The sequence below is a fragment of the Meleagris gallopavo genome, chromosome 1 (assembly GCF_000146605.3).
Source record: "Meleagris gallopavo isolate NT-WF06-2002-E0010 breed Aviagen turkey brand Nicholas breeding stock chromosome 1, Turkey_5.1, whole genome shotgun sequence".
NCBI classification, from domain to species: Eukaryota; Metazoa; Chordata; class Aves; order Galliformes; family Phasianidae; genus Meleagris; species Meleagris gallopavo.
In genome coordinates this window covers 140,536,180-140,558,877 of record NC_015011.2, presented here as the reverse complement: position 1 = coordinate 140,558,877, position 22,698 = coordinate 140,536,180, and the positions used below count along the sequence as shown (strand labels likewise).

Genomic DNA, 22,698 nt, shown 5'->3' with positions numbered 1-22,698 from the left:
CCTTCGGAGTTGGGATATTCTACGATTCCATGATCAATCAATGGCATCAGCAGGATTGGCTGGGAAAGAACAAACTTTTCTACTGTGCCTTCACAGAGCACATCTGGAATGCATTTGGGCACATTGAAATGGTGCCCGAAGAGACCAAATGACATAAACACATCCTACTGGAATTGGCTGACTACCAACATACATCCAGGATGTGGGTCTTGGGTTCCTGCTGTCATGTCCTTCCATAACGTGTCAATTTCCTTCCCTGCTTTATTTCTGGCCGCCGTCTTTTCTTTTGTCTTCTGTCTTATTAATATACCTTCACTTGCCAATATAACTTGGTAATTGCGCCATGTGATGAAAAAGGAAATTTAAAGAATGCCTGATAATTACTGGCAAAAGGTAGGCAAGATGTCAGAATAAATTTTATTTATTGCAGCTATATCTCTCCAGCATTGAGACTGTTCTGAAAAGCGATCAAATAAACAGTTACATTTGCCATCTTTGCAATTTCTTCCTTCCTCATGTGTTGACTTCTGCTTACCTGCAAACATGGAAGGGTTGTAGCTGAAAAGCAGTATGGAAAAATTAATTAATAATTACTTTATTATGGGAAAGAAAAAGCAAAAGACCCTATATTTCATACCACTTAGACTGTCAAAATTTAATTTCCAGTTCCAGAAGACACTATGTTGCCACAGGAAAGTGGAATACAAAAATTTGTTTTTAACATGAGAAGTTTCACTTAATTCTGTATATTATAGCAGTTTCGTTCTCGACAGTTTTTTTTAATAAACTATTTAAGAATTTGTTGCTGTAGGAGTCAATAAATGATAACTTGATAAAGTCACAGACTGCTCACGATTGCCTAGAAGTTCTAAAAATAAACTATATATATTAACACCATAGCAATACAAGCTCTTTTTACTCTACTAATGTCTGTTTTTTTCACTTCTGGCATGCATCTATTGTCATACAGCCTTAAGGCTAGAAATCCATAAAATACAACTCAAGTATATATCACAACATTACAAAAACACATTGCTCTGGGTCATAGAAGGTCCTGTGCAGGCATACAGGGACAACTCACAGGACAGCATCCTAGCTGGAGCTGGAGCTGAGCTCACCTGTAAGGAACCCTTGCACTGTGTTTCAGAAGCATGTTATGACACATAGCCTTCAGGAGGGGCTTCAGGGCTGGGCTGTGGTGCTAGACCTGGGCTGGCTCCATCTTTATGGCTTTAAACTGGAAGAAGGTACATTTAGACTAGGTGTTAGGAAGAAATTCTTCACTGTGAGGGTGGTGAGACACTGGAACAGGTTGCCCAGTGAGGCTGTGGATGCTCCCTCCGTGGAGGCATTCAAGGCTCAGCTGGATGGGGCTGTGAGCAACCTGGTCTAGAGGGAGGCAACCCTGCCTATAGCAGGGGGTTGGAACTACATTGTCCTAAAGGTCCCTTCCAACCCAAACTGTCCTATGATTCTATCTGTCATATTTTGCCAGATGCTCACATCCCACGAATAATGCTACTGAAACGCTGCAGCAGCTCAGCAGAGGCCAGCATGAGTGTATCAGGGCTGGTGTGGGGCTAGCTGCTCAGTGCTGTAGTGCTGCTATGTTCAATGCTGTCCATGGGTGTGTGTAGTAGGAGAGTCAGCTGGAGCTAATCTTTGGTTTTAAGGTAAAACCAAAGTCTAAGTTTAAAGCACATCCACTTGCTACACCTGAAAATTGTTTGACTACTTTGCCTACTGTGCACAAAGTACTTTGAACTTACATGTAAGGGTTTCCTCTAACACTACGTAGGCATTAACCTCTCTGTGAACCTTGTGGTGGAATGCTCAAGGTTGGTTGAATATCTCCAAGGCAGAAGTGCAGTAATGTGCTCTTCAGCTTGTGTAACCTGAAGTGTGCTATGTGCAGGCATTAGGAAAATAATTAAGGTGCAGAGCTAATGCTCTGTGATGTGACTAAAGGAAAAATGGAGTATGTATTGAATATATTAAGCTTGTGTGCGTAAGTTTTAAGCAGTCTAGTGGTATCTGGGAAAACAATTTAGCTTGTACAACAGCATGCTAGAGTGCAGTGTGGTTCAAAACATGAGCTTGAGTCCTGGGAATGGTGCAGCCACAGGAGCTCAATTAGCCAGTCATTGCGTGCTGCAAAAATGTGGCTGTAGCACTTCTGCCACAGAGCTAGCTAATTTCAGACCACCTTGGGGATCTGTGCAGCACAGTGCTGTAGCTGTACCTCATGTCTCCAGCACTGTATATTAATAGTAGTATGGTAATATGCTTTGTGGCTGGGAGGAAGAAGTGGCTGCTCAACTAGATAAGCACCGTTTCACTTTCTATTTTTTTTTTCAAATGTTCCATTTAAAACAAAGATTTTCTTTCCTCCTTCTTCTTTTTCTTGTAGCCCTTGTAGTTTGTGACCTAGGCTAACACCAACTCCTCCTTAGACAGTAAGTGTATAGGTTACAGGTTTGATTACAGTCCTACCAATGTCTTGTGAAAACAGATTTAAAATGTGATCACCACTGGTATCTTTTCTGACTTTCTTCCTTCCAAATGTGTTTCTGCTGCAGGACTGAAATCCTTTGGTCTTTTGGAGCATAAGACCAAACCAGGAGCACAGACTAGATTTTTCTTGCCATGTTAAGAGGACGTATGCTAAGGTTCTGCACTAAGTTCATAAGCTTCTGGTGAAAATCCCTTCCTGTAGTGACACTCTTATGACTGCATTCACTTGCAGACATCATGATGATTAACCACCAGAGTACGCTGGCAGTCTGAGCAGAACATCCCCTTCCTGTGCCTGTGCTGTGTGCCTAGGGGCAGGAGTTGCTTTTGTGAGCTAGGATATTTCATTCAGTCATATCACCCTTGCAGCAATAACTTCAGTATTTTTGCAGGGTTCTCTCGTGTTGCATGTTCTATTCCAAAGGATGAGGCACTGGAAAAATAATTACTGGATCAACTGACCTAAAAAGTGATCGCTTAGAAAAGTTCAGTCCTCACAGCTGGTGTGCCATCTTGTGATATCTTCCATCTTCCTCCAACAGCATTACACGTGTCAGTATCTCGTGTTGTCCTCCCTCAGTAGCATGCTCTGATTTGCTCTCAGCTGCTGTTCAGGACCCAGTGCACGATGATAGCAAAGAACAGGCTTTAGACCTCAGATCTGATACAATTATTCCGGTTTCCCAGAAACATGTGGTGTCTGGTAAACACTTGAAAACTATTTGGATGTTAATTCAGATAGTGAGTTTCAACAACCATTACGATAAAGGATAAGCAAGGTTTCCTAGTACTCAAAATGAATCGTTCATGCTCTTAATGGTATTTCTGTCTGGTGTGCTAGCAGACTTATGTCTGAAGAGAGAGAAATAAGAGTCCTTGAAAACTCTGTTTTGAAATGCCACCTTAGGCATGGTTCTTGTTCAGATCAGTGGATGAATAGCTGAATGACAGCTGAAGGCAGGAAAAAATGAAAAAAAGCCCCGCAGACTACTGACTCTGCCAGTGCACTTGATATAGGAGAATCTGTGCATTCAGATGTCCATCAGTTATGGTTTGAAAGACTTATGTATCTTGTGTATAGGCATTATCAGATAGTTCATGTGTACTTCATGCCATTGTTGTGGTCCCCAGCAGTTGATTTGTCTGTATGGAAGTGATGAGGCTCCCTCACACAGCTCATTTGGGGATGTTTCCAGGTGACAGTTTAAAAAACCATTACACATCATGTTTCTTCTGCAGCTCTGGTGTGTGTTCACTTGGGATCTGCAGAGAAATGTCCTGAGCTAATCTGAGCTTCTGCAGCCACAGCCTGTCAGCTGGAGTTTGCAGTGAGGCCCTCTCACAAGTCAACACTTGAGTCTTGGGCCCAGAATAGCAGTCTAAGGGGTGAAGCTGTTCCCTGAAAAGCCATTCTGGAACAGCAGCTTAGTCTTGCTGCCTCTTTTGGTATTCTCAGCTGCTGCATCTCCTCACCGATGAGTGCTGAACAGGCAAGGAACAGAAAAACATTTCAAAAACTCTGTTACTGCTACAGCAGCTCTCATGTTCTTAATGCACTGGTGGCTTCTAAAGCTGCAACAGCTTGTGCCATCCGCCTACCCTTCTGTGACAGATCATAAAATCCTTGGAGTTGGAAGGGACTTTTGAAAGCCATCTAGTTCAACTCCCTTGCAGTGAACAGGGACACCACAGCTAGATTTGGTAGCCCAGGGCCTGATCCAGCCTTGCCTTGAAAGTCTCCAGGGACACCTCTTGTTCCTCAGTTCTGTCCTTTGAATGTGGCAGTGTCAGCCAAGAAAGTGGCAGGCTGCAATGCTTTCCTGGGAGTTTATAAGGGTAGTTTTGGGGAGAACTTCTCCAGCGCACCAGAGAGAAGCAAAGATCTGCAGTGAGAGCTAGTTTTATGTTCTTCATGATGGTATTGGCATGCTTCACCAGTGTTGCAAAATTGCTCTGTTCACTGGTCTGTCTGTTGCAGCAACGATGCTGTTATTGCCTGTTGCTTGGATGGATTGTCATTTAAAAGATGCTTCGGGGTTGCAAATATATTCGAGGTCTTTGAAGGTAATATTTGGTATTTTAGCTTTTCAGGGTCAAAATAAGAGTTTATCCTTTCCTTCTACATTCTTTACATGACATGGAGGCACTGCATGTTTTCCTCCATGTGCACATATACGTTAGTGCTGCCTGTAGATGGCAGTACCATGGGGACTGGCAGGGCATGTTCACATCCAGCATGCTGTTGCAGATCTATCAGACTGGAATTTTGCTTCCTGAGTGTTATCTTTCCATTCTAATCTGGATGTCAGAATACCTAGTTGTGCAGTATCTGGCCTCTTGAGTCGCTTTTGGTCTTACAGGTAGTGCAGATGGTACTGGCAGCAGCAGGGGTGTTTTCTCACTGGTGACCTCATGGCAGCAGCCCTTGGTAAGGATCTGTATGGTGCTGAATGGTAAAGCAAACTACTGGCTTATACCCAGAAACACTTGAAAAAAAGTATTTCGGAAGTTGTGTTGTTTATCTGAAATAGTTAATCTTTCTTCATTTAGCTGGCCAAGAATACACTTCTCAAGTAGGATGACATTTTGAGAAGCTTGAGAGTAGAAGTTTCCATTACTCATGTGACTTGCCCTGTGGGGAGCTGTCACAGTAATGGCTTGGTTACCTATGTGGTTTTTCACTTGGTGATGTGCTTAAAAATTAAATACTATCCTCCATAATAGGGTTTAAAGTGTCTCATCTGAAAGCTATAAGGGAGATTGTGGTAAAATGACATGTTTGCACTTTTGGATGGGGTTCTGTGGGTGATTTTTGAACACATGCAAATTAGAAATGAACTTGATATGATAAAGTATTGTAATTGTGTATTAACTGTAAAGCGATGCTAGGCACTGGAACGGGCTGCCCAGGGAGATGGTTGAGTCACTGACCCTGGAAGTGTTCAAGGAACAATTAGATGTTGTAGTGAGGGACATGGTTTAGTGGGCAACATTGGTGGTAGGTGAATGGATGATCTTGGAGGTCTCTTCACCTTAGGGATTCTATGATTCTAATAATGAGCTAATGGCATGGAAAATTACAATGAAATCTGAAAACAGGTATAAAACCTGTGTAGGAATATAAAGCTATGGAGAGATATCTAGTGATCTGCTTACTGTGTTTTTTATGGTAACAGGATTGTTATGTGTACATTGTGGGATTAAGGAGTTCTTGTAAAATGTATTTAAACTCCTTCAATAATGTGAAATGCCAAGTGTTATCAAACTTTGGTTCAGGAATGTCTACCATTGTGATTACTCTAATGGATCTGATTAGTCTTTGCTTTCAACTTTCTGTTGTATTCTGGTTATAAAACAGGCCTTTTCATATTAAGTATTATCTAAGTTAAGTTTACTAATGGAACACTGGCTTTTTTTTCCTTTGTTTTTTTAAGCATTAAAATGAATCAGTTGAATGAATAATTGAAAAAGGGACATCTAAGGACTATAGAAAACCTTTTTCCTAGAGAAAAAAAAAAACACAAAACAAGTGGGTAAATTGAAAGGTGGATAATTTTCCTATATTAAAAAAACCTGAAAAACAATGACCAGATGTTGCCACTCTCCTGATACAATTCCTGAAGAAAATCTGCTTATAGTAGTAGAGCCTGTGTTGTTCCAAGTCACTGCTTAATTTCTCCAAAAGGATAGTACTTCAAAGGCATTGACTATTTAAATGGAGTAAGGAAAGTGAGTCTGTAAATGCTGAACTCAGAAGTACAGCTGAGATCTGAAATAATAATTATAAGCACAAGTAGATGTTATGATGCACATCGGAAGATGTTTCTCCCACCTGGTGAGTGACAGAAGACTGAGAATCTCAAGGTGGTGTGAACTGCAGACAGTTAACAGGGAAAGTTCCTGAAGCTATCAGCACTTGGATGAGGATCCTGCTTCAATTACTCAGTAATAACCTATTTTTGATGGTAGTGAGATTAAAATCTTGGCTTTGGTTCTTGTTACCATCTTCCTTTTCTAGCAGTTCAGTCTTCTGGTATGTGGCAGATGTTGTTGACTGAATCATTTATGATGGTTTATCTGGATATGTGCTAAGTGATCACTGTGTTACACTTCTACTGTAGTTCTGTTCTTCCTCAACTCCTGCTCTTTACTTCCCTTTAGTAGTTTTAAAGTAATTATGTTATTCCTTTTGTTATCTAAGAATAGTGACAGCGGAGCTACAAGTTTTGTGATAATACCCTGCAAAAAAGCAGACATTCATAGATGAGTAGGGTCTGTGTTATAACTGGGGTGTTGGGAAAGAAGTAAATATGACAAAAATTGCAGCTGTGAAAAAAGAAAAAGTCATAGAAGGGTATTTCAGAGATTTTATACTGGCTTGGATGTCCGTATCAATGCCTGATTTTTTGCAGCAGCTAGACCAAGTGCTTATGATGAATTGCTGCATATACTTGTGCTGGATGTTCCACTTGATGGATTTTAGTAAATGTGCATTGAAGGTGTTCACTGTTGTCTGCATGCTTTCTTTGGAATGTTGTTTTTGAAATTCCTGCTCTTAGAGGGAAAGAAGTTATGATTTCACACGTGCAGTTTTATTAATTTCTTTGTTAATAGTTACGGTGTTTGAGTGGAAGGAGGATGAGTGTTGTGTAAGCTAACTTAAACATTCTTTCTTGAATGGTGGATCCAAACATGGTGAAGAGAAAGGAAATTTATTCACAACATTTATTCATAACCTTGAGAATAAAGGTTAATCTTGAACACAAAAGAAACAATTGTATTTGCTTGAACTCCATTTACATGACTATTTTGCTAGCAAAAACAATAATTGTTTTGTTTCCTGAAACATCATTGAGTGTTAGGAGAGCTGTGTGGGAGAGGTGATCTCCATAGGTATGGAGAGCTTTGAATAATTATAACCAAACAATTAATTTCATGAGAGAATGTTGAAGACAAGATGTCTAATGAATATTTAATGGTCATTAATATCTCCAAAGACTTCCTTGGGTTGAGGTGTTTTTACTATCTATTTGCAAGGGAAGTTGATCAGATAAAACTGAGATGATGCACTATTGTTTTCTAATCACCTGCCTAAATATGACATTTTTTAAATGGAAGAGATTTTCCTCTAAAGTGTTTTTCTGTTTATTTTCTCTTTAAGATAAAGCACCTTTGTCAAAGAGTCTGTTATTAGTCCCAAGTGCCATCTCGATTCTGTTGACTCTACTCTTCCAACATTATCAGAAGTTCTTTGCGTATAACCTGCAAGCTATAAAAGAGGATTTTCAGGTAAGGATCAATTAATTTTCTGTGGAAAGAGACTGCAAAGTACTCTTCTGTGCGTTTTTTCCTTTCTTTTTCTCTTCTGATTCTTTGCCTTTGTTTACTGCTGTAGACCAGCTTGTCCTTAGCTTTTAAGTTAATCCAATAGTCTGCAGAGTATAGCAGGTCATTACCTGCTTTTTGTTTGAAGTGAGAAAAACTGATCTGAAACTGTCAACATAAGCCTTTCACTTCTTTCTTTTGTCTGGGAAATGTTTGTGTCATCTCTCCTTGCAGTTTGGAAGCTTGCTTTGAGTGAAGTGTGACTTAACCCAAATAGCAATAGAGGTATTTTGATATGAATGTCAGTATCCTCTTGTGCTTAGTTTTTTTAAGGCTGGAGAAGACTACTGTGATCAGCTACTCTTGATAACCTACCATTTATTTTAATGACAGAGGACATAAATTTCACACTGTACCTTCTGCTATAGTGAATTATGAGAAACTGAAATTTTTCTGTTGAAGAGAACTGCTGTTCCTCATCTACAAGCCTTAAAAATTATTTGGCCTAGCTGGTAATTCTGCATGTTGTTGCACTCTGTGATCTTTCTTGTCAAGTACTAGAGCTGTGCCATAATCTCATTGTAGTCCTGGAGATTTGACAAGAGTGCTGCAACAGGCAGGTACAGGCTCTTTAGGAGGAATAGGCCAGGTAGGCAAGGAGTGCAAAAGAGGAGTGGGACCATGCATAACTTTGTCTTGGGATGCATGATGGGGGAAGTTGAAAATTTGTGGGTCAGGATTAGTGGGCAGACCAGCACAGGCAACTTTGTGATGTTTGCTACAGACTGACCATGTGACTGAAGTAGATGAGGACTTCAGACAATTGAAAGAAGCCTTACGTTTTCAGGCCCTGGCTCTCATGGAGGGATTTATCTATGGTGATATGTGCTTGCAGGGGCTGATACAGCAGTTTCTGAAGGAGATTTCTGAAGTGCATTGGTGACAAATTCCTAGCACAGATATTCAAGGAGCTGATGCGGGAAAATATTTTGACTGTATCTTTTACTTAAAACCAAGAAAGGTCTGACTGGGGATGTGAAGAACAGGTGCGGCCTTGGTTGCAGTGACCATGAATTTCCTGATGGAATTCAGGGTCCTGAGAGGAGGGAATAAGGCGAGTTGCAGGGCTGCAACCCTGGATTGTTGGAGAACAAACTTGGAAGACACCTATGGAATATAATATCCATCACAAGGAGTTTGAGTGGGACTCTCCTTCCCTTCTACTCAGCCCTGGTGAAGCCATATCCGTGTGCTGTCCTTTGTTCTAGGTTTGTGATTATAAGATAGAACTGAGTACATGGGTACAGTCAGGAGCTGGATCATTTGATGTACAAGGAAAGACTGGGATTGCTTAGTCTGAAGAAGAAGAGGCTTAGGGTGGATTTTCCAGTATGTGTGAATACCTAATGGGAGAAGGAGGGATAATGATGAGGATGCCAGACTCTTCTCAGTGCTGTTTATTTACATAACAAGAGACGATTCATTGAAATACAATGAATTTCACTTAAAGAGAAATATATTTTACGGTAATTCTGATAGAATGGAGGAACAGGTTTCCCAAACAAGTTCCATAGTCTCTATCCTTGGAGGTATTCAAAACCAGTCTGGAGATGACCAGTTAACATCCCTTTCTAGCTGACTTTGCTTTGAACAAGTATGTTGGACTGGACAGTCTCACCTCCACCATTCTCTATTTCTATGAAGCAGTGCCTGACCAAATGGTTATTTTTTTTCTGTGAGGCAAGTGGTACTGTGAATAAGGATAAATCAATGGATTTTGTGTACCTTGACTTTAGCAAGGCTTTTAACCCCATCTCCCATTGTGTCCTTGATTTTGTGCCAAATTGGTGAGGTAAATGCTGAAATAATGGATTAATAGATTGATGGAAAATTGGTGTTGTGGTTACTGTTACAAAGTCAACTTATCAGGTAGTAATTAGCAGAGGGCTTCTCAGGGTTCAGTACTGGAACCAGTACTGTTTAGTGACTTCATTAACCACCTGAATGATGGCAAGGACTAAACTCTCAGCAAATTAGTGGGTGATCCCAATTTTGGGATGTGGACAGTATGCCGGAAGACAGGACTGCTGTTGAGAAAGACCATGGAAAACTGAAGAAATGGGAGCTTTGTGAAGTAGGAAGTCCTTCTTCTCTGGGACAGAATAACTCCAGGCAGTAAGAGTGCAGGCTGCTTGGGAAGCAGCTCTGTAGAGACCTACAGATTCTGGTGGACAACAAGTTAAACAGGAGTAAGCAGTGTGCTCATGCATCCAAGAACACCAACCACTTCCTGGGCTGTGTTAGTGACAGTGTGGCAGCAGATCCAGGCAAGCCATCCTTCCCTGCTAGCTGACACAGTGCTCCAGATCTGGTCTCAGAAGTACCCTGTTCTGGGATCATCAGTGCAAGAAACACAGGAACCCCACTGGAGTGGGTCCAACAAGAATGACAGATGGTTAGAGCATGTGGTATACAAGGAGACTGAGAGAACTTGGTTAAAAGCCTTGAGAAAAGAAGGCAGAGAGGAGATACCTTAGTCCTGTCTGCAAAGTACCTGATAAAAAACTATAGAGGAGCTGGAGCTTGACTCTGCTTGGAAGTGCACTTTGATTAGAACGAGGTAACGAACACAAGTTGGAACTTAGGAAATTCTGCCTAGATAAAAATACTTGATTTTTTTTTCTTAACTGTGAGATTGGCCAAGTACTGCAACAAGTTGCCTAGGGAGGTTGTGGAGCTTCCATTTTTTGTGGGTGTTCAAGTCTTGACTGGACATGGTTTCAAGCAGACTGAACTGATTAAACCTACTTTGAGCAGTACACTGGTTTAGATGATCTCTGGAGGTCACTTAAAAATAATTAAAATTATTTAATAAATTAATAAATTAAAATTAATTAAAAATAATAATCTATACAATTTGCTAGGTTAGTGTTTCCATTTTTATTTGTAAATGCGAACTAGGATCATGAAAATCGGGGTTGACTTGATTTAAATTGTAGATCTGTTTTAATATATAGACTTCTTGTTTGAAAACATTTTTAAGTAGTCGTCTTAAAATCTCTATAGAATTCTAGTTCTTTATTTCCCTCTTTTAATGCCATACTGCTTTCCTGCTGTCTGACCTTAGTCTTATATTCCTTCACTCTGAGCACAAGTTCTCTGAAGAATTTCTGTGAGGGTAGAGAAACTTAATGGAACAATCTTCAACCTTCTAGATTTGGAGACTTGTATGTGGGAGAGCGATATGCCTCGATCTGAAAGACACATTCTGCAGCAGTCTGCTCATTTACAACTTTAGAATATTTGAAAGAAGATATGGCAGCAGAAAATTTTCAGTAAGTTCTAGAGTTGCTTTTTTCCTTTTATCAGAAATTACTTTCTACACTATTTTGAATCTTGTAGTCTTGGATTAGTATTGTTGTTTTTATTACTAATATTCCTTATAGAAATATACGTTTAAGAGTTTTAAGGTGATTTGGGTTTCCTAAGTCAGAATTTAAATTCATCTTGCAATCAGTGGATTATTCTCAGTTTGCATCTGTATCAGTTTGAAAGTTACTGCACCCACAGAATTTATTTTTGGTAACAAATCAAACTCTTTTTCATTCTTCAGTATTTAAACGTTTACATCTGAATTTACGCTGTGCTAAATATTATATTTGTCTTGACTGAACTAGTGTAGTGATTTTCTTATTTATTAAGAGTTATTAAAATCTTGTTTTTATGCAATTGAATTAAAATTAACCTTTTTCTTTCTAGTCCTTTCTACTGGGTGCTTGGACGCTGTCAGCTTTGTTTGATCTTCTCCTTGTAGAAGCTGCTCAGTATGTATTTGGCATCACCATCAACAGCTTGCCTTCTGGTTTGTAAGTAGCTCCTAGTGTTATTTTAGATAGGGTTTTAAGGGAATATTTTGTGTAGGTTTGAATTTAAAAGTCTTTCTTCACGTAGTCTTTTAAATTAAGTATAATCCTTTTGAACTCCAGTGTAAATGTTTTGTGGTAGAAATATTTGCTAACATTCATTTTCTAATTGTGATCTGAGGTTAAGGTACTTAAAATTTATCCATCTGACAATGATTTTCCTTTCTGTTAGCACCAGATCCATTGTCAGCATGACTGAGAAGTGGCTTATGGTGCACAAAATAGCACCATATTTATTTTTGTTCTATTCAATAAACCTGTAAACTGAAATCAGGTTGGTGCTGATTTCTTTCTTAAATACCTAAGATAGCTTAACTCTAATTCAGATCTTTATGTTCACTTTTAATTGCATATGCAGTTATATGCATTTCATTCTGGTATTTCATATGTGTGTGTTTCAAAGTTTGGGCATATTATTTAATTTGTTTGCATTTGATGTTCTTAAATCTTTAAGATTCTTAGTGGCTGAGTTTTGTGTAACCTATAACATTTCTGCCATTAATAATAGGAGGTGTATCTGTTATGGTAGAACCATAGAGCTTGCAAAGCCTTTGTGGCTAAAAGACATCAGCCTCATATAAACTTGAGTTTCCAGATGTCACGTGCTCTGAGGTAGTAATAGAAGCTCATGAGGCAAGAGTTTAGATGCTGAGCACCATGCTAAGGTTACAGAGCTTTACTTTTTTAGTGTATCTCTTGAAAGTAGCAAAAGGCTGATCTAATAACAAAGATAAAGCATGTGTTTTGTTGTTACAAGTATACATTTCTTGTGATGTGTGAGTATTCAAAAGGAGTCTAAAGCTTGAATAACACTTCAATGTTTTTGTGCTGGAACACAGCTGCTAGACGTGCATAAGCTGCTAGAGTATCTAAACAAATTTAGTATTTTCATCTGTATAAAGATACTTTGAGAAAGTGTGGAGTGTAATAAATGTACATATCACACAGTGAACTAATGAGCACTTCAGCTACTAATTTTTTTATTACTTTTTATCTATGTCTGCATAAACTGTTAGAAATCTGTGTCAAATAAATATTTCGGTGAAACATTTGTACTTTTTAACTCATACTGACATACTGGTCAGGAGAAAATGAAGCTGATTTTAGAAGAGTGGGATATACAGTAGTTTAAGATTGTTAAGTTGTGTAATTATAAACAATACCTTGCATCACAGTTTTTCAGTGTTAGTGCTTTATTACACTAATGGTTATTTCTTGTCTGGTGATAGCTACAATTTGTTAAGGTGACAAAAGTGGTGGGCAGTTTAACACTGATACTAAATTTTAGTTCATTTCAGATTTACAAAGGCTGTTGAGCAAACATGCAGAGGTGCCATTATCATTGTACGTCTTGCATAGTTACAGTGCAACAAATATCTGTGACCTCTGGGCATAGAACATTTTTCAGTGTAGCCAAAATTCTGGAATTTGGAAGAATAATCTTTTCATTAGAGAACGCCTCTACTGTTTTTATTATTATTATTATTTTTTATATCATTTCACTGTTGATATTATTGAGTGATCTTACACTTGCAGTTCGAAAGCTCTTCCTGCGCACACTTCGGAGGTAATTGCGATAAAGGATGACACTGATGACTCTAGCCTGAAATTGTTTAGAAACAATATAGTACAGTATAACATCCAAGCAAGTACTGAGGTTCATGAGAAAGGTGGTAAAGGCTGCCCATGGATTGTAACTTGTACCTTCATTTAACATCATGAGGGCAAAGCAAATGTGGAAGGGTACAAAGCACACAAGTACTTGAGCAATCAAAGTAACTATGATTCTTATGGATCTCTCCTTGGCCTTAGGCTTCAACTTGGAAGTCTTGCCATGGATAAAATTGTAAATAATGACTAGGTAGCACCCCATCATGATAAGCAAGGGAATCAAAAAGAAAAATATCAAGCGAGAAAAGTTCAACATATTTACTTCCTTTAAATGGATGATATCGAGCATTTTCATGCAGGTGGTGAAATTGGAGGCTTTGTCTGGATCAGAACGTAGAAAGAGCAATGGGGAAGTTGTTGCAAGGGTCATTATCCAGATCCCTGTACAAGCCAGCAGAGCTTTTTTTGTATTTTTCAGTTCTTTGATATGTTTGGGCTGGACAATAGCCATAAATCTGTCTACACTAATGAAAGCAAGCAACCATAGGGCAATGGCTGGATAAAATACAGTGAAAGCACTGATAATCCGACAGAATGTATCTCCAAAAGGCCATGTTTCTTTCCCATGGTAGATTATCCGAAAAGGCAAGGAAAATATAAAGGTTATGTCAAGTAATGCCACGTTCATCATGTATATGGTTATAGTGGTTCTCTTCTTGGTACTGCAGCTGAAAACCCATAGTGCTGTGGCATTCACTACCAGTCCTACTATGAATACAAAACTGTAGAAGACCAGCGATGAAATCCTGTATTCTTCAGGGTAGTGATTCCCAGGCATCATATCGTAGTTGGTTTTAGGAATAGTTGTTGCACCCCATTAAAACCCTGAAAATAGATGACAGAGGAAAATTATTCTCCTTCAAGTAAAAACTTTCTTTAAAAAAACAAATGCGAATTTTAGTAGAATGGGGTTTTGTATTGTCTGGTGGGAAAAAGCATGCTACTTTTGTTGCTTTTTCTGACTGAATACATACTGTGCCATGAAGAAAGTACACGTGCTGTCAGATTTATGAGAAATAGTTTCGATAAGCTATATTAATTAAATATGCAGGTACTTAAGGGGAATGAGAAAGTCAAGATTGCTCAACTATTTTTGAATGCATTCCAATAGCTGATAATTAGATAGAAATGGCTGTAATTGAAGTAACAGAGCTATTTTCTAAAGAATATTTTTTCAGCTTGTTCCTGCTGAAAAAATTGACTAGTTATGAAAAGAAAGAAGTGAACACGATATGTAGTAACATTTGGATATGCTAATTGAGGTATTTACATTGCATTTTAATGGTGTGGAAACTATGTAGATCTCAAAAGAATGTGTGTGTGCATGATGTTGCTCATGGAAGACATTAAAAATCTATCTTAATAGCTCTGTGGGTTGAATAAAGTCTTTATTCCCAGAGCTTCAGAATGAACCATCCAGTGTTCCTTCTTTCAGCTGAGCGTCTGAAATCTCAAATTTCACTGTGCAGACTCAACTAATAAGATTGTCCCCCATCTTATTCTGGAGCCACTTGAGGAAGATAAGCATTACCTGATACTTGCAGGGGTGTTTTTGTGAGCCCACCCTTCCCCCTCTTTCCTGGCTCTCTCTGGTTTGGCCTTTTACCCAGTCCTGTGGCAACTTTCTGAAGAGGAGGAGGAAAGAGTGAGTTGGTTGTTTGACTGATCTTCCAATTTGTGACAAGCATCTGAATAACTCCAGAAGCATAATTTCACAGAATTTGTGTGGTGTGGAAGGGATCTCAAAGCCTATCCAGCCCCAACCCTCCTGTTATGGCAGGGCTGCCCCCCACCAACTCAGGCTGCTTAGGGCCCATCCAATCTGGCCTTGAACACCTCCGGGGATGGGGCACCACAGCCTCTCTGGGCAGCTGTGACAGTGCTTCAGCATCCTTTGAGTTAATAATTTCCTCTTAACATCTAACCTGAATCTCCCCACTTTTTGTTTAAAGCCATTCTCCCTTGTCCTGAGGCAGCAGAACTTTCTCAAGAGAAGAGGGATGCAGAGTTCCTGTGTGCTTATCTCCCAAAGTGGAGAATGCATTGAAGTAAAAATTCTTTAGTACAGCTCTGCTATTTTATGCCTTTGTTGTGATGCTTACCAGGCACTTTATACAGTGGTATAGAAACTTCCCTACTGTATTGAAACAGTGTCTATTTTGGGTAGATGGCATATGTGTGACAAAAAATATTGTAGCACATGCCTGTAGCACATCTGAAGTAATATTTATTGTACTGTCCCAGTTACATAAATTTGTCCACATATTGCTAGAAAAAAATCTCACGCATTTAAATAAGTTCTTTTTGCATTGTTGGAAATGATTCAGAAACTTTCCTTTGTAGTATTATAGCAGACCCTGCTATAAGGGTTCTTTCTTTCTTATCACCCTCCTTTGCTGGACAGCCACTCTCAGGTCCCCCTGGAGCCTTCTCTTCTCTAGGCTGAACACTTTCGGAATAGCTCCTGGAATTACTGGTTTCCAGCTGTCTGTGCTAATCTTGAATTATTGACCTGACATCAGACCCTATGTTATGTCAACATGTTTTATATTTTAATTATGGCTGAGGTTCTTAGTAACTAACAAGAATTGTAAAGTCTATCTAGATTCCATGAGCAAGAACAGAGACTTTCAGGGCAAAACTAGAATTAATGATTTTCCTTTAAAGTTTTACTATGAGTAAATCCCATTCTAAGGATTTTCTGTGTATCTCTCTTCCCGAACCCTAAGTCATCTCCTACTTTTTTTGTCTCTTTCTATCCCTTACATTTCCTCACATTTCATCAAGGAGGTCATGGCCTTCAGTGGATCATAGAGAGTCCAAGCAACAAGATAGTTTTGTGTTTTTCATTTAATGAAAACGAGTATTTTTTTTCTTTAGTGATAACATACTTTCTATTTTGGTTATGACATATTTTTAAATGCATTGTAAAAAACCCGAACAACAATGATTGTGGGACTATTATTTACACAAACACATTCATTTTGCTTTGAACATTATTTAGAGAATGCTGCTTATGGTTCGAAGGCATTAAGCACACTAAAGAATTACATTTCAGTTCATTAGTCCCAGAATATACACCTGTGTTCAGCTTCTGAAGAAAGAAGTAAATCTTAACACTATGCATATATATCCAAGTTACTTTACAGATGCAAAGTAATGGTTTGTAACTTACGTTTTGTGCAGTACAAAGTGTCTGCTGCCATGCTTGTTTCATAGTCCCTTGTCTGTAGAAGCTTTAGACTTCCTCTTTTCTGCTCAGCCTCGCTATGCTATAAAATAGCTCTTCACAGCAGGAAGCAGTGACGCAATCTAGCTCGTTTTGTGCTTGCTATTGGTCATACTTACAAGTGTCTTGTTAATATTTCATACGCACATAAGTTAACTTGCAGGATCTGTGACCTTGTAGTTCTCATACCTTATATAATATTTCCGACCGAGCTGGGCAATTGTACTAAATATCATCTTAAAATACTTTTTGAATTGTTTGTGATAAAGACCAGGCTGGATGGGGCTGTGAGCAACCTGGTCTAGAAGGAGGTGTCCCTGCCTATAGCAGGGAGTTGGAACGACGTGATCTTAAAGGTCCCTTCCAACCCAAACCATTCTTTGATTCTATTGTGAAGAAGCCTGCTTTGGGTTGGTATTTTTACACACGGGTAAGAGCAAAAATATACATCTTGGCTGTGGAAAGTTTCTAATTATCACAATGCTAAAATATTCTTTTTAGACTGCAGTCATTTTCATGGAAATCCCCGTTTTATTTAAATTGGCAGGGGTAGTATTCAGCCTGAAAGTGACAGGAGCTCACTGTGTTTGAAGTGAGAAGTTTGATTCACTGGAAGACTTTGCTTGGTTTCTATCTGCACTGACCGTAATTTACTAACACTGCAGCAGTGCCTTGCTGTCTGAAAAATAACGGCTCTCCTATTTAACAGCTTTGCAGAAAAAGGCTTTGTAAAGACTGTTTAGCCATTATTGAAATGGAATAAAATCTATCAACTGTGTCCCAACAGGCACTTGTGGTGGAATGGGAATATCCTCAGTAGCTAATAGTTAAGGGAGACTGTCAACAGATCAGTTAAAAAAAAGAGCCAAACTTTAAAAGAGCCATTTGGAGAAGGAGATATTCCAGATTCTCCACAGAATGGTCATCAGTGGCAGTTCTCAGGCTGTCATTAGGACGTTGAAGCAGGCCGTAGAGCTTGTTACCTCTGTTTGCCTCCATTTTTTTTTCCTCTGCCAATGAAATGACAAGAGATGTGTTATGGAAGGGAACAGTATTTTGATCTCCTCCTGACATGCACTCAAGAATTTGCCAGGATTGCACGTGGTTCCAGAAGCAACAAAGTTCTACAGCCCAGGCATAGCCAGAATCAGATTTGTTTGTGGGATCACCCTTTTTCACTGACTGTGAGAGTAATGTCAGCAGGTGATCCCCACCTAGCACTGAAAGTAACTTCTGTGAAGAACATGCTTTACCCTGGAGTCATGTAATCTGTCCCTGTTCAATGGGCTTATGGTAGTGCATAGATATTGTCACACATCAGTGACAGATGACCTAACCACAAGGTGGGGTTTGGTATAGTTTTCAGTATGTAGATTGGTGATATCTTTAAACATTTGGACTTCCCTTTTCAGATGAGCTGATACTTAATTTTTGTAATCATTTCAAAGATCTTTCAGGTGCAACGAGCTATAAATCCTGCCCAGTCCATCCTATAGAAATATCAGTACTTAAGCACTGCTTAATATTTTTGAGTTAAAGACTATTTTAAAAAGATGTGTTTTACAAGGGAACATGTGAAGGACTATACAATGTTGAAAACCAAGTGGCTTTATCCTTAGCATAACAACTCTGGAGCATGCTCCAGAAGGATGAGTCACTGATGCTGTTTTCAAGTTTTAGTGAAAGGTCACTGAAGTCCAGTGACACAGATATTGTTGAAAAGTTTAGAAAAAGAGTATGCAGCTCCTGAAAAAGAATACCTGGGCTTTTCAGCTCTTGTGGACAGGAGCGTTTTATTCTTTGGTAGCCAATCTACAAAACTCCTGAGGCACCTTCAACTTACTTGAATACTTGAATAAGCAAATGGAGAGGCACTGTTCCCCAGAGCTAAAGAGAGAGCACAAAATTAATTCTGGGTGCATGCTGGGTGTGAACACTTGCACTGGCTGTGGTTTGAAGGAGGTAGCTGGTCTCTCTGCTGTGCTGCGTTCCCCTGGTGCTGCAGCTTCTGCTGTAGGAAGCACCTGCTGTTCTTTCTCTTTGCCTCTTATTCTGTATTGTTTTGTCAGCTAGAGATGAGTGTCTCACAGTGGTTTTCCTCGGAAGGGAGTGTTTACTGAAATGAATGTTCGGTTCCATCCAGGGCTGTTTTTTTGTTTTGCTTTGTTCTGATGTTCAGGGAGAATGCTAGCTTCTGTTAAAGCCACCTTTGAGTAGTTCAAAGCCAAGCCAACGTGCTTCATGTCTGAGAGTAAAGCATGGTGCGTGTGTGGTCTGCAGCCCTGACTTCACTAGCGGCTGGTAAGCCTTAAAAGAAGTCAGTCTGATCACTCGCAACGATGTCAAAGTGCATCACTGAGAGGACTGTCTTTATGCTGTTGTTCTTGCAGGAGATAGGTAGTGCTTGGTTTTCTTTCTCGGTGGTTTACTTACAATACAGCAGAGTGCATTTTGCCTGTCTGCTTACCACATCATGTAAGCTGAAGTTCTGCACTGAAGGGGCAGAATAATTACCCTCTGCTTTGGCTTGAGCTTGTGTTTTCCATTTCTTTCTAAACTTGGCATCGTTTGGACTGGTTGGAAAGAATGAACTGAAGTTTCTTGCACAGCCGGTGGTACAGGAAGCAGCTGTCCCCATGAGCCAGCCTGTTCACTTACCAGCCTGCTGTTGTGGGTGAGTTCACAAATGCAATTTTGGGTTACAGTTCTCAATCATGATGAAATTGTGCCTCGCTTTTTATACCCATATTGTATTGTACCACGGTGAAGGCCATGAATAATAGACCACCAGTTAAAAGTTGTGGTGGCAATAAATGCATGAATTCCTTGCAGGTTTTTTTCTGGCTTTGCCTGTGTTACTCAGAGGCTGGGTTCTGGCATAGTTGTCCCTCTTCTCTTGTACAACAACATGGAGTAATTATAAATACTGTGTGCAGCAGAACTGCTGGGATGGGAAACGAGCAGCTGAAAGGGTCTGCAGCCTAGCTAGCCATACCTGGCACGTTCTGCTTGCTGTGGTGTATTGCTTTCCATTCTGGGTTTAGCTAAAATTTGGTGTAGTTTGAGGATGGAGTTTCTGGTTTTCCCTTTTGGAAAAAAAAATAAAAATAAAATTCAGTAATGAAATTGCTATTCTATATTTCTCCTAAGGTTTTGTTTGTTTCTGTGCAGCCAGGACACATCCCATGTCACTAAATACCCTAAAAGTATGCAGTGTATCAGACTGACAGTTCCTCTGCTCAACAATATCAGCCTTTGAAAGATGCAGTATTTCAAAAATTTGTTGAGATGTATTGAAAATCGCAACTCTGAGATGTCTAGTAGTGGATTAGAGACAGCTGTTTGTTACACTGCAGCAATCTCACCATCTGTGTAGTCACAAATGGTTGATATCCCATCCCTGGAGACTTTCAAGGTGAGGCTAAATCAGGCCCTGGCTACCTGATCTATGTGGATGTCTCTGCTCATTGCAGGGAGGTTGAACTAAATGACTTTTAAAGATCCCTTCCAGCTCTAAGGATTCTATGATATTACTCCATGCCAGATACCAAAACAGAATCTCAGAATGGCTCGGGTTGGAAGGAACCTAAAGGATCATGAATCTCCAACCCCCCATCACAGGCAGGGCCACCAATCTCCCATTTAATACTAGACCAGGCTGCTCAGGACCTCATCCATCTGGCCTTGAACACCTCCAGGGATGGACGGGGCATCCACAGCCTCTCTGGGCAGCCTGTTCCAGCACCTCACCACTCTCTCTGTAAAGAACTTCCCCCTGACATCCAACCTAAATCTTCCCTCCCTCAGCTTAAAACCATTTCCCCTTGTCCTGATGTTACCAACCCTTTCAAAGAGTTGATTCCCCTCCTGTTTGTAGGCTCCCTTTAGGTACTGGAAGGCTGCAGTGAGGTCACCCCACAGCCTTCTTTTCTCCAGGCTGAACAAGCCCAGCTCCCTCAGCCTGTCTTCATAGATCATCTTTGTTGCTCTCCTCTGGACCCTCTCCAACAGCTCTCTGTCTTTCTTGTCTGGGGGCTCCAGACCTGGATGCAGTACTCCAGATGGGGCCTCACAAGAGCAGAGTAGAGGGGGACAATCACCTTCCTGTCTCTGCTGGCCATCCCTCTTCTGATGGAGACAAAACAGCTCCATGCTTGTTGATGAAATCCACATTGCCTATGGCAGATTTCTTAAAATGTTATGTCTGTGTTCTGCTTTCCACCTTTGTTCTGTTACATTGAGAAACAGCTTTTCTTTTCCCAGAAGTACAGATTTCCCATCACAAATATTCTGTAATTATTTAAAATTGATATGAATATTAAGCTTTTTTAAAAAAATGACTGAAATTGTCAGGGCTATGCTATGCAGTGAGGTATTTGGTCCTGTTAGGAATTGTCCAGGGGACTATTTTCAGATATTCCTTCTGGACTGATTATGCAGTGTGTGATACTTTTATTGTTGAACCACTTAGGTGTGTAGGAGTAGTGTTTCAAAACTCAGTATGCCTCCCAGACATGGAGTTAGTGTTTCAAAAGAAATTTCTTTACTGAGAGCTGTTATATTCAAGATGTTCGATGAAGTCTGGTGCAGAAGGTATGGAAAATCATTTTGACTTCTCCAGAGCTCAGGAGCTTGGACAACCTCTGCTTAGTTACCAGCCAGAGGATATATAATTATAAATTAAGTAATTAAGAAGCGCTCCATATGCTTTAGCACATCAGTGAAGTGCCAATAATCAGAGTGAGCTGCAGAATTAGAACAAGCAATGTCCTTTAAGTTCAAGGACACCTTTCTCCGTGTGGCATTCCTGTGCTTGGTGCCCAGTCCTGGCAGGTAGCTTGCTGTCATGAAGTGACAGTCTTCTGTCACTCCTGTACTATTCTGTCCATGCCACCTGTCTCTGGCACAGATTAATGAATACAGAGATGTGTTGAGGTTGTGAAGCTTGGTTTGCTGCAGTCGGTGAGGGTGAGCTGATATGAAAAGAAATATTCAGGGGAGGAGGGGTTGTTGCTAACCATATGGACAGGCCAAAGCAGCTCAGTCCTGCCATGGAGCAGTGGGTCTCCACAGAGCGGGGTTGCTTGGTGTGTCCTCAACACTGTTCTTGGAAAGGAGTGGAGGATAAGGTGAGCACAAGTGGGCATGGAACAGGCACCCGGGCACTGGGACAGGTCCAACTGATGCTGGGAGCTGGCAAAGCAAGATAGCAGAGTTGGCTTCTGGCAAATGGTTTCAGAGAAGTCACTGTCTTTGCACCTGACATGCAGACGTGCCATCCTGTCTATCCCTTTTTGCTGTTAATGCTATATGGAAAGTGCCAATGGAGGTGTGCTACTCGAACACATGATGAAGGGTGGTTATTTGCATGCCATTCTTTTTTGCATTTCGAAATGAACTTGTGCTTCTTGCTTCTGCAAGAAATAAAGGCTCTTATATTTTCCATCACATCCCAAGTCTGTATCTGCCTCTAGTGAGCTCTGTTCTTTCTTACCAAATATGCATTTACAGATCTGAGAGAGAGAGAGAAGAGGTGAAACTCTTAAGGCTTATTGCAGCAAAGAGCCTAGCAGAATAAGATAGGACATGGATTTTAAGTTCAATAATGTAAGCACTGAGTTTCTTTGTGAAAGAATTGTGTTAGTAATGATGGCAATAAGAAAAGAAAGGCAGCTAAAGCTAAGCTTGTGTAGCTATCCTTTTCTGAACACATTCATCCTATGCATTTTCATTTTTGTCCCAGAACATGTGGCATATCATTAAACAGAAGATCCTGAGTTGTGTCCAGTTCTGAGCCCCAGAGTACAAGAGAGACTTGGGCATAATTGCAGGGAGCCCAAGAGAGGGCTGCCAAAGCAACCAGGAGGCTGGAACATCTATTAAACAGGCTGTGAGAGCTGGAACTGCCCAGCCTGGAAAAGAGGAGGCTCAGGGAGATCTCACTGATGTCTATAAACACCTGGAGAGAGGTTGCACAAAGAACAGAGACAGTCTCTGTTCAGAGGTGCCCTGTGCCAAGACAAGAGGCCATGGGCA

The 22,698-nt window shown here is 40.2% G+C and overlaps 2 protein-coding genes across 3 annotated transcripts in view; one reads left to right on the top strand and one right to left on the bottom strand.

The window, feature by feature from the left end:
- Positions 1 to 22,698, top strand: part of UBAC2 (UBA domain containing 2) — a 97,217-nt gene that overhangs the window by 3,381 nt on the left and 71,138 nt on the right. The window contains exons 2-4 of the mRNA XM_010728648.3: positions 7,676 to 7,803; positions 11,055 to 11,174; positions 11,599 to 11,705. Coding sequence (XP_010726950.1) covers positions 7,676 to 7,803; positions 11,055 to 11,174; positions 11,599 to 11,705 — 355 coding nt within the window. The remainder of the gene's footprint in view (positions 1 to 7,675; positions 7,804 to 11,054; positions 11,175 to 11,598; positions 11,706 to 22,698) is intronic.
- GPR18 (G protein-coupled receptor 18) lies at positions 12,938 to 16,712 on the bottom strand. 2 transcript variants are annotated; one of them, XM_010728645.2, is made up of 3 exons: positions 16,609 to 16,705; positions 14,965 to 15,058; positions 12,938 to 14,258 (listed from the first exon to the last, which is right to left on the bottom strand). In XM_010728645.2, the coding sequence occupies exon 3, from the start codon at positions 14,212 to 14,214 to the stop codon at positions 13,252 to 13,254; it is 963 nt and encodes a 320-aa protein (XP_010726947.1). In that variant the 5' UTR covers positions 14,215 to 14,258; positions 14,965 to 15,058; positions 16,609 to 16,705; the 3' UTR covers positions 12,938 to 13,251. The 2 variants fall into 2 exon arrangements, with proteins under 2 accessions (XP_010726947.1, XP_010726946.1); XM_010728644.2 differs by lacking the exon at positions 14,965 to 15,058 and having other exon boundaries at positions 16,609 to 16,712.

Coding starts and splice junctions, on each gene's coding strand:
- GPR18 (XM_010728644.2), bottom strand. CDS start 14,214: ATGATGCCTGGGAATCACTACCCTGAAGAATACAGGATTTCATCGCTG.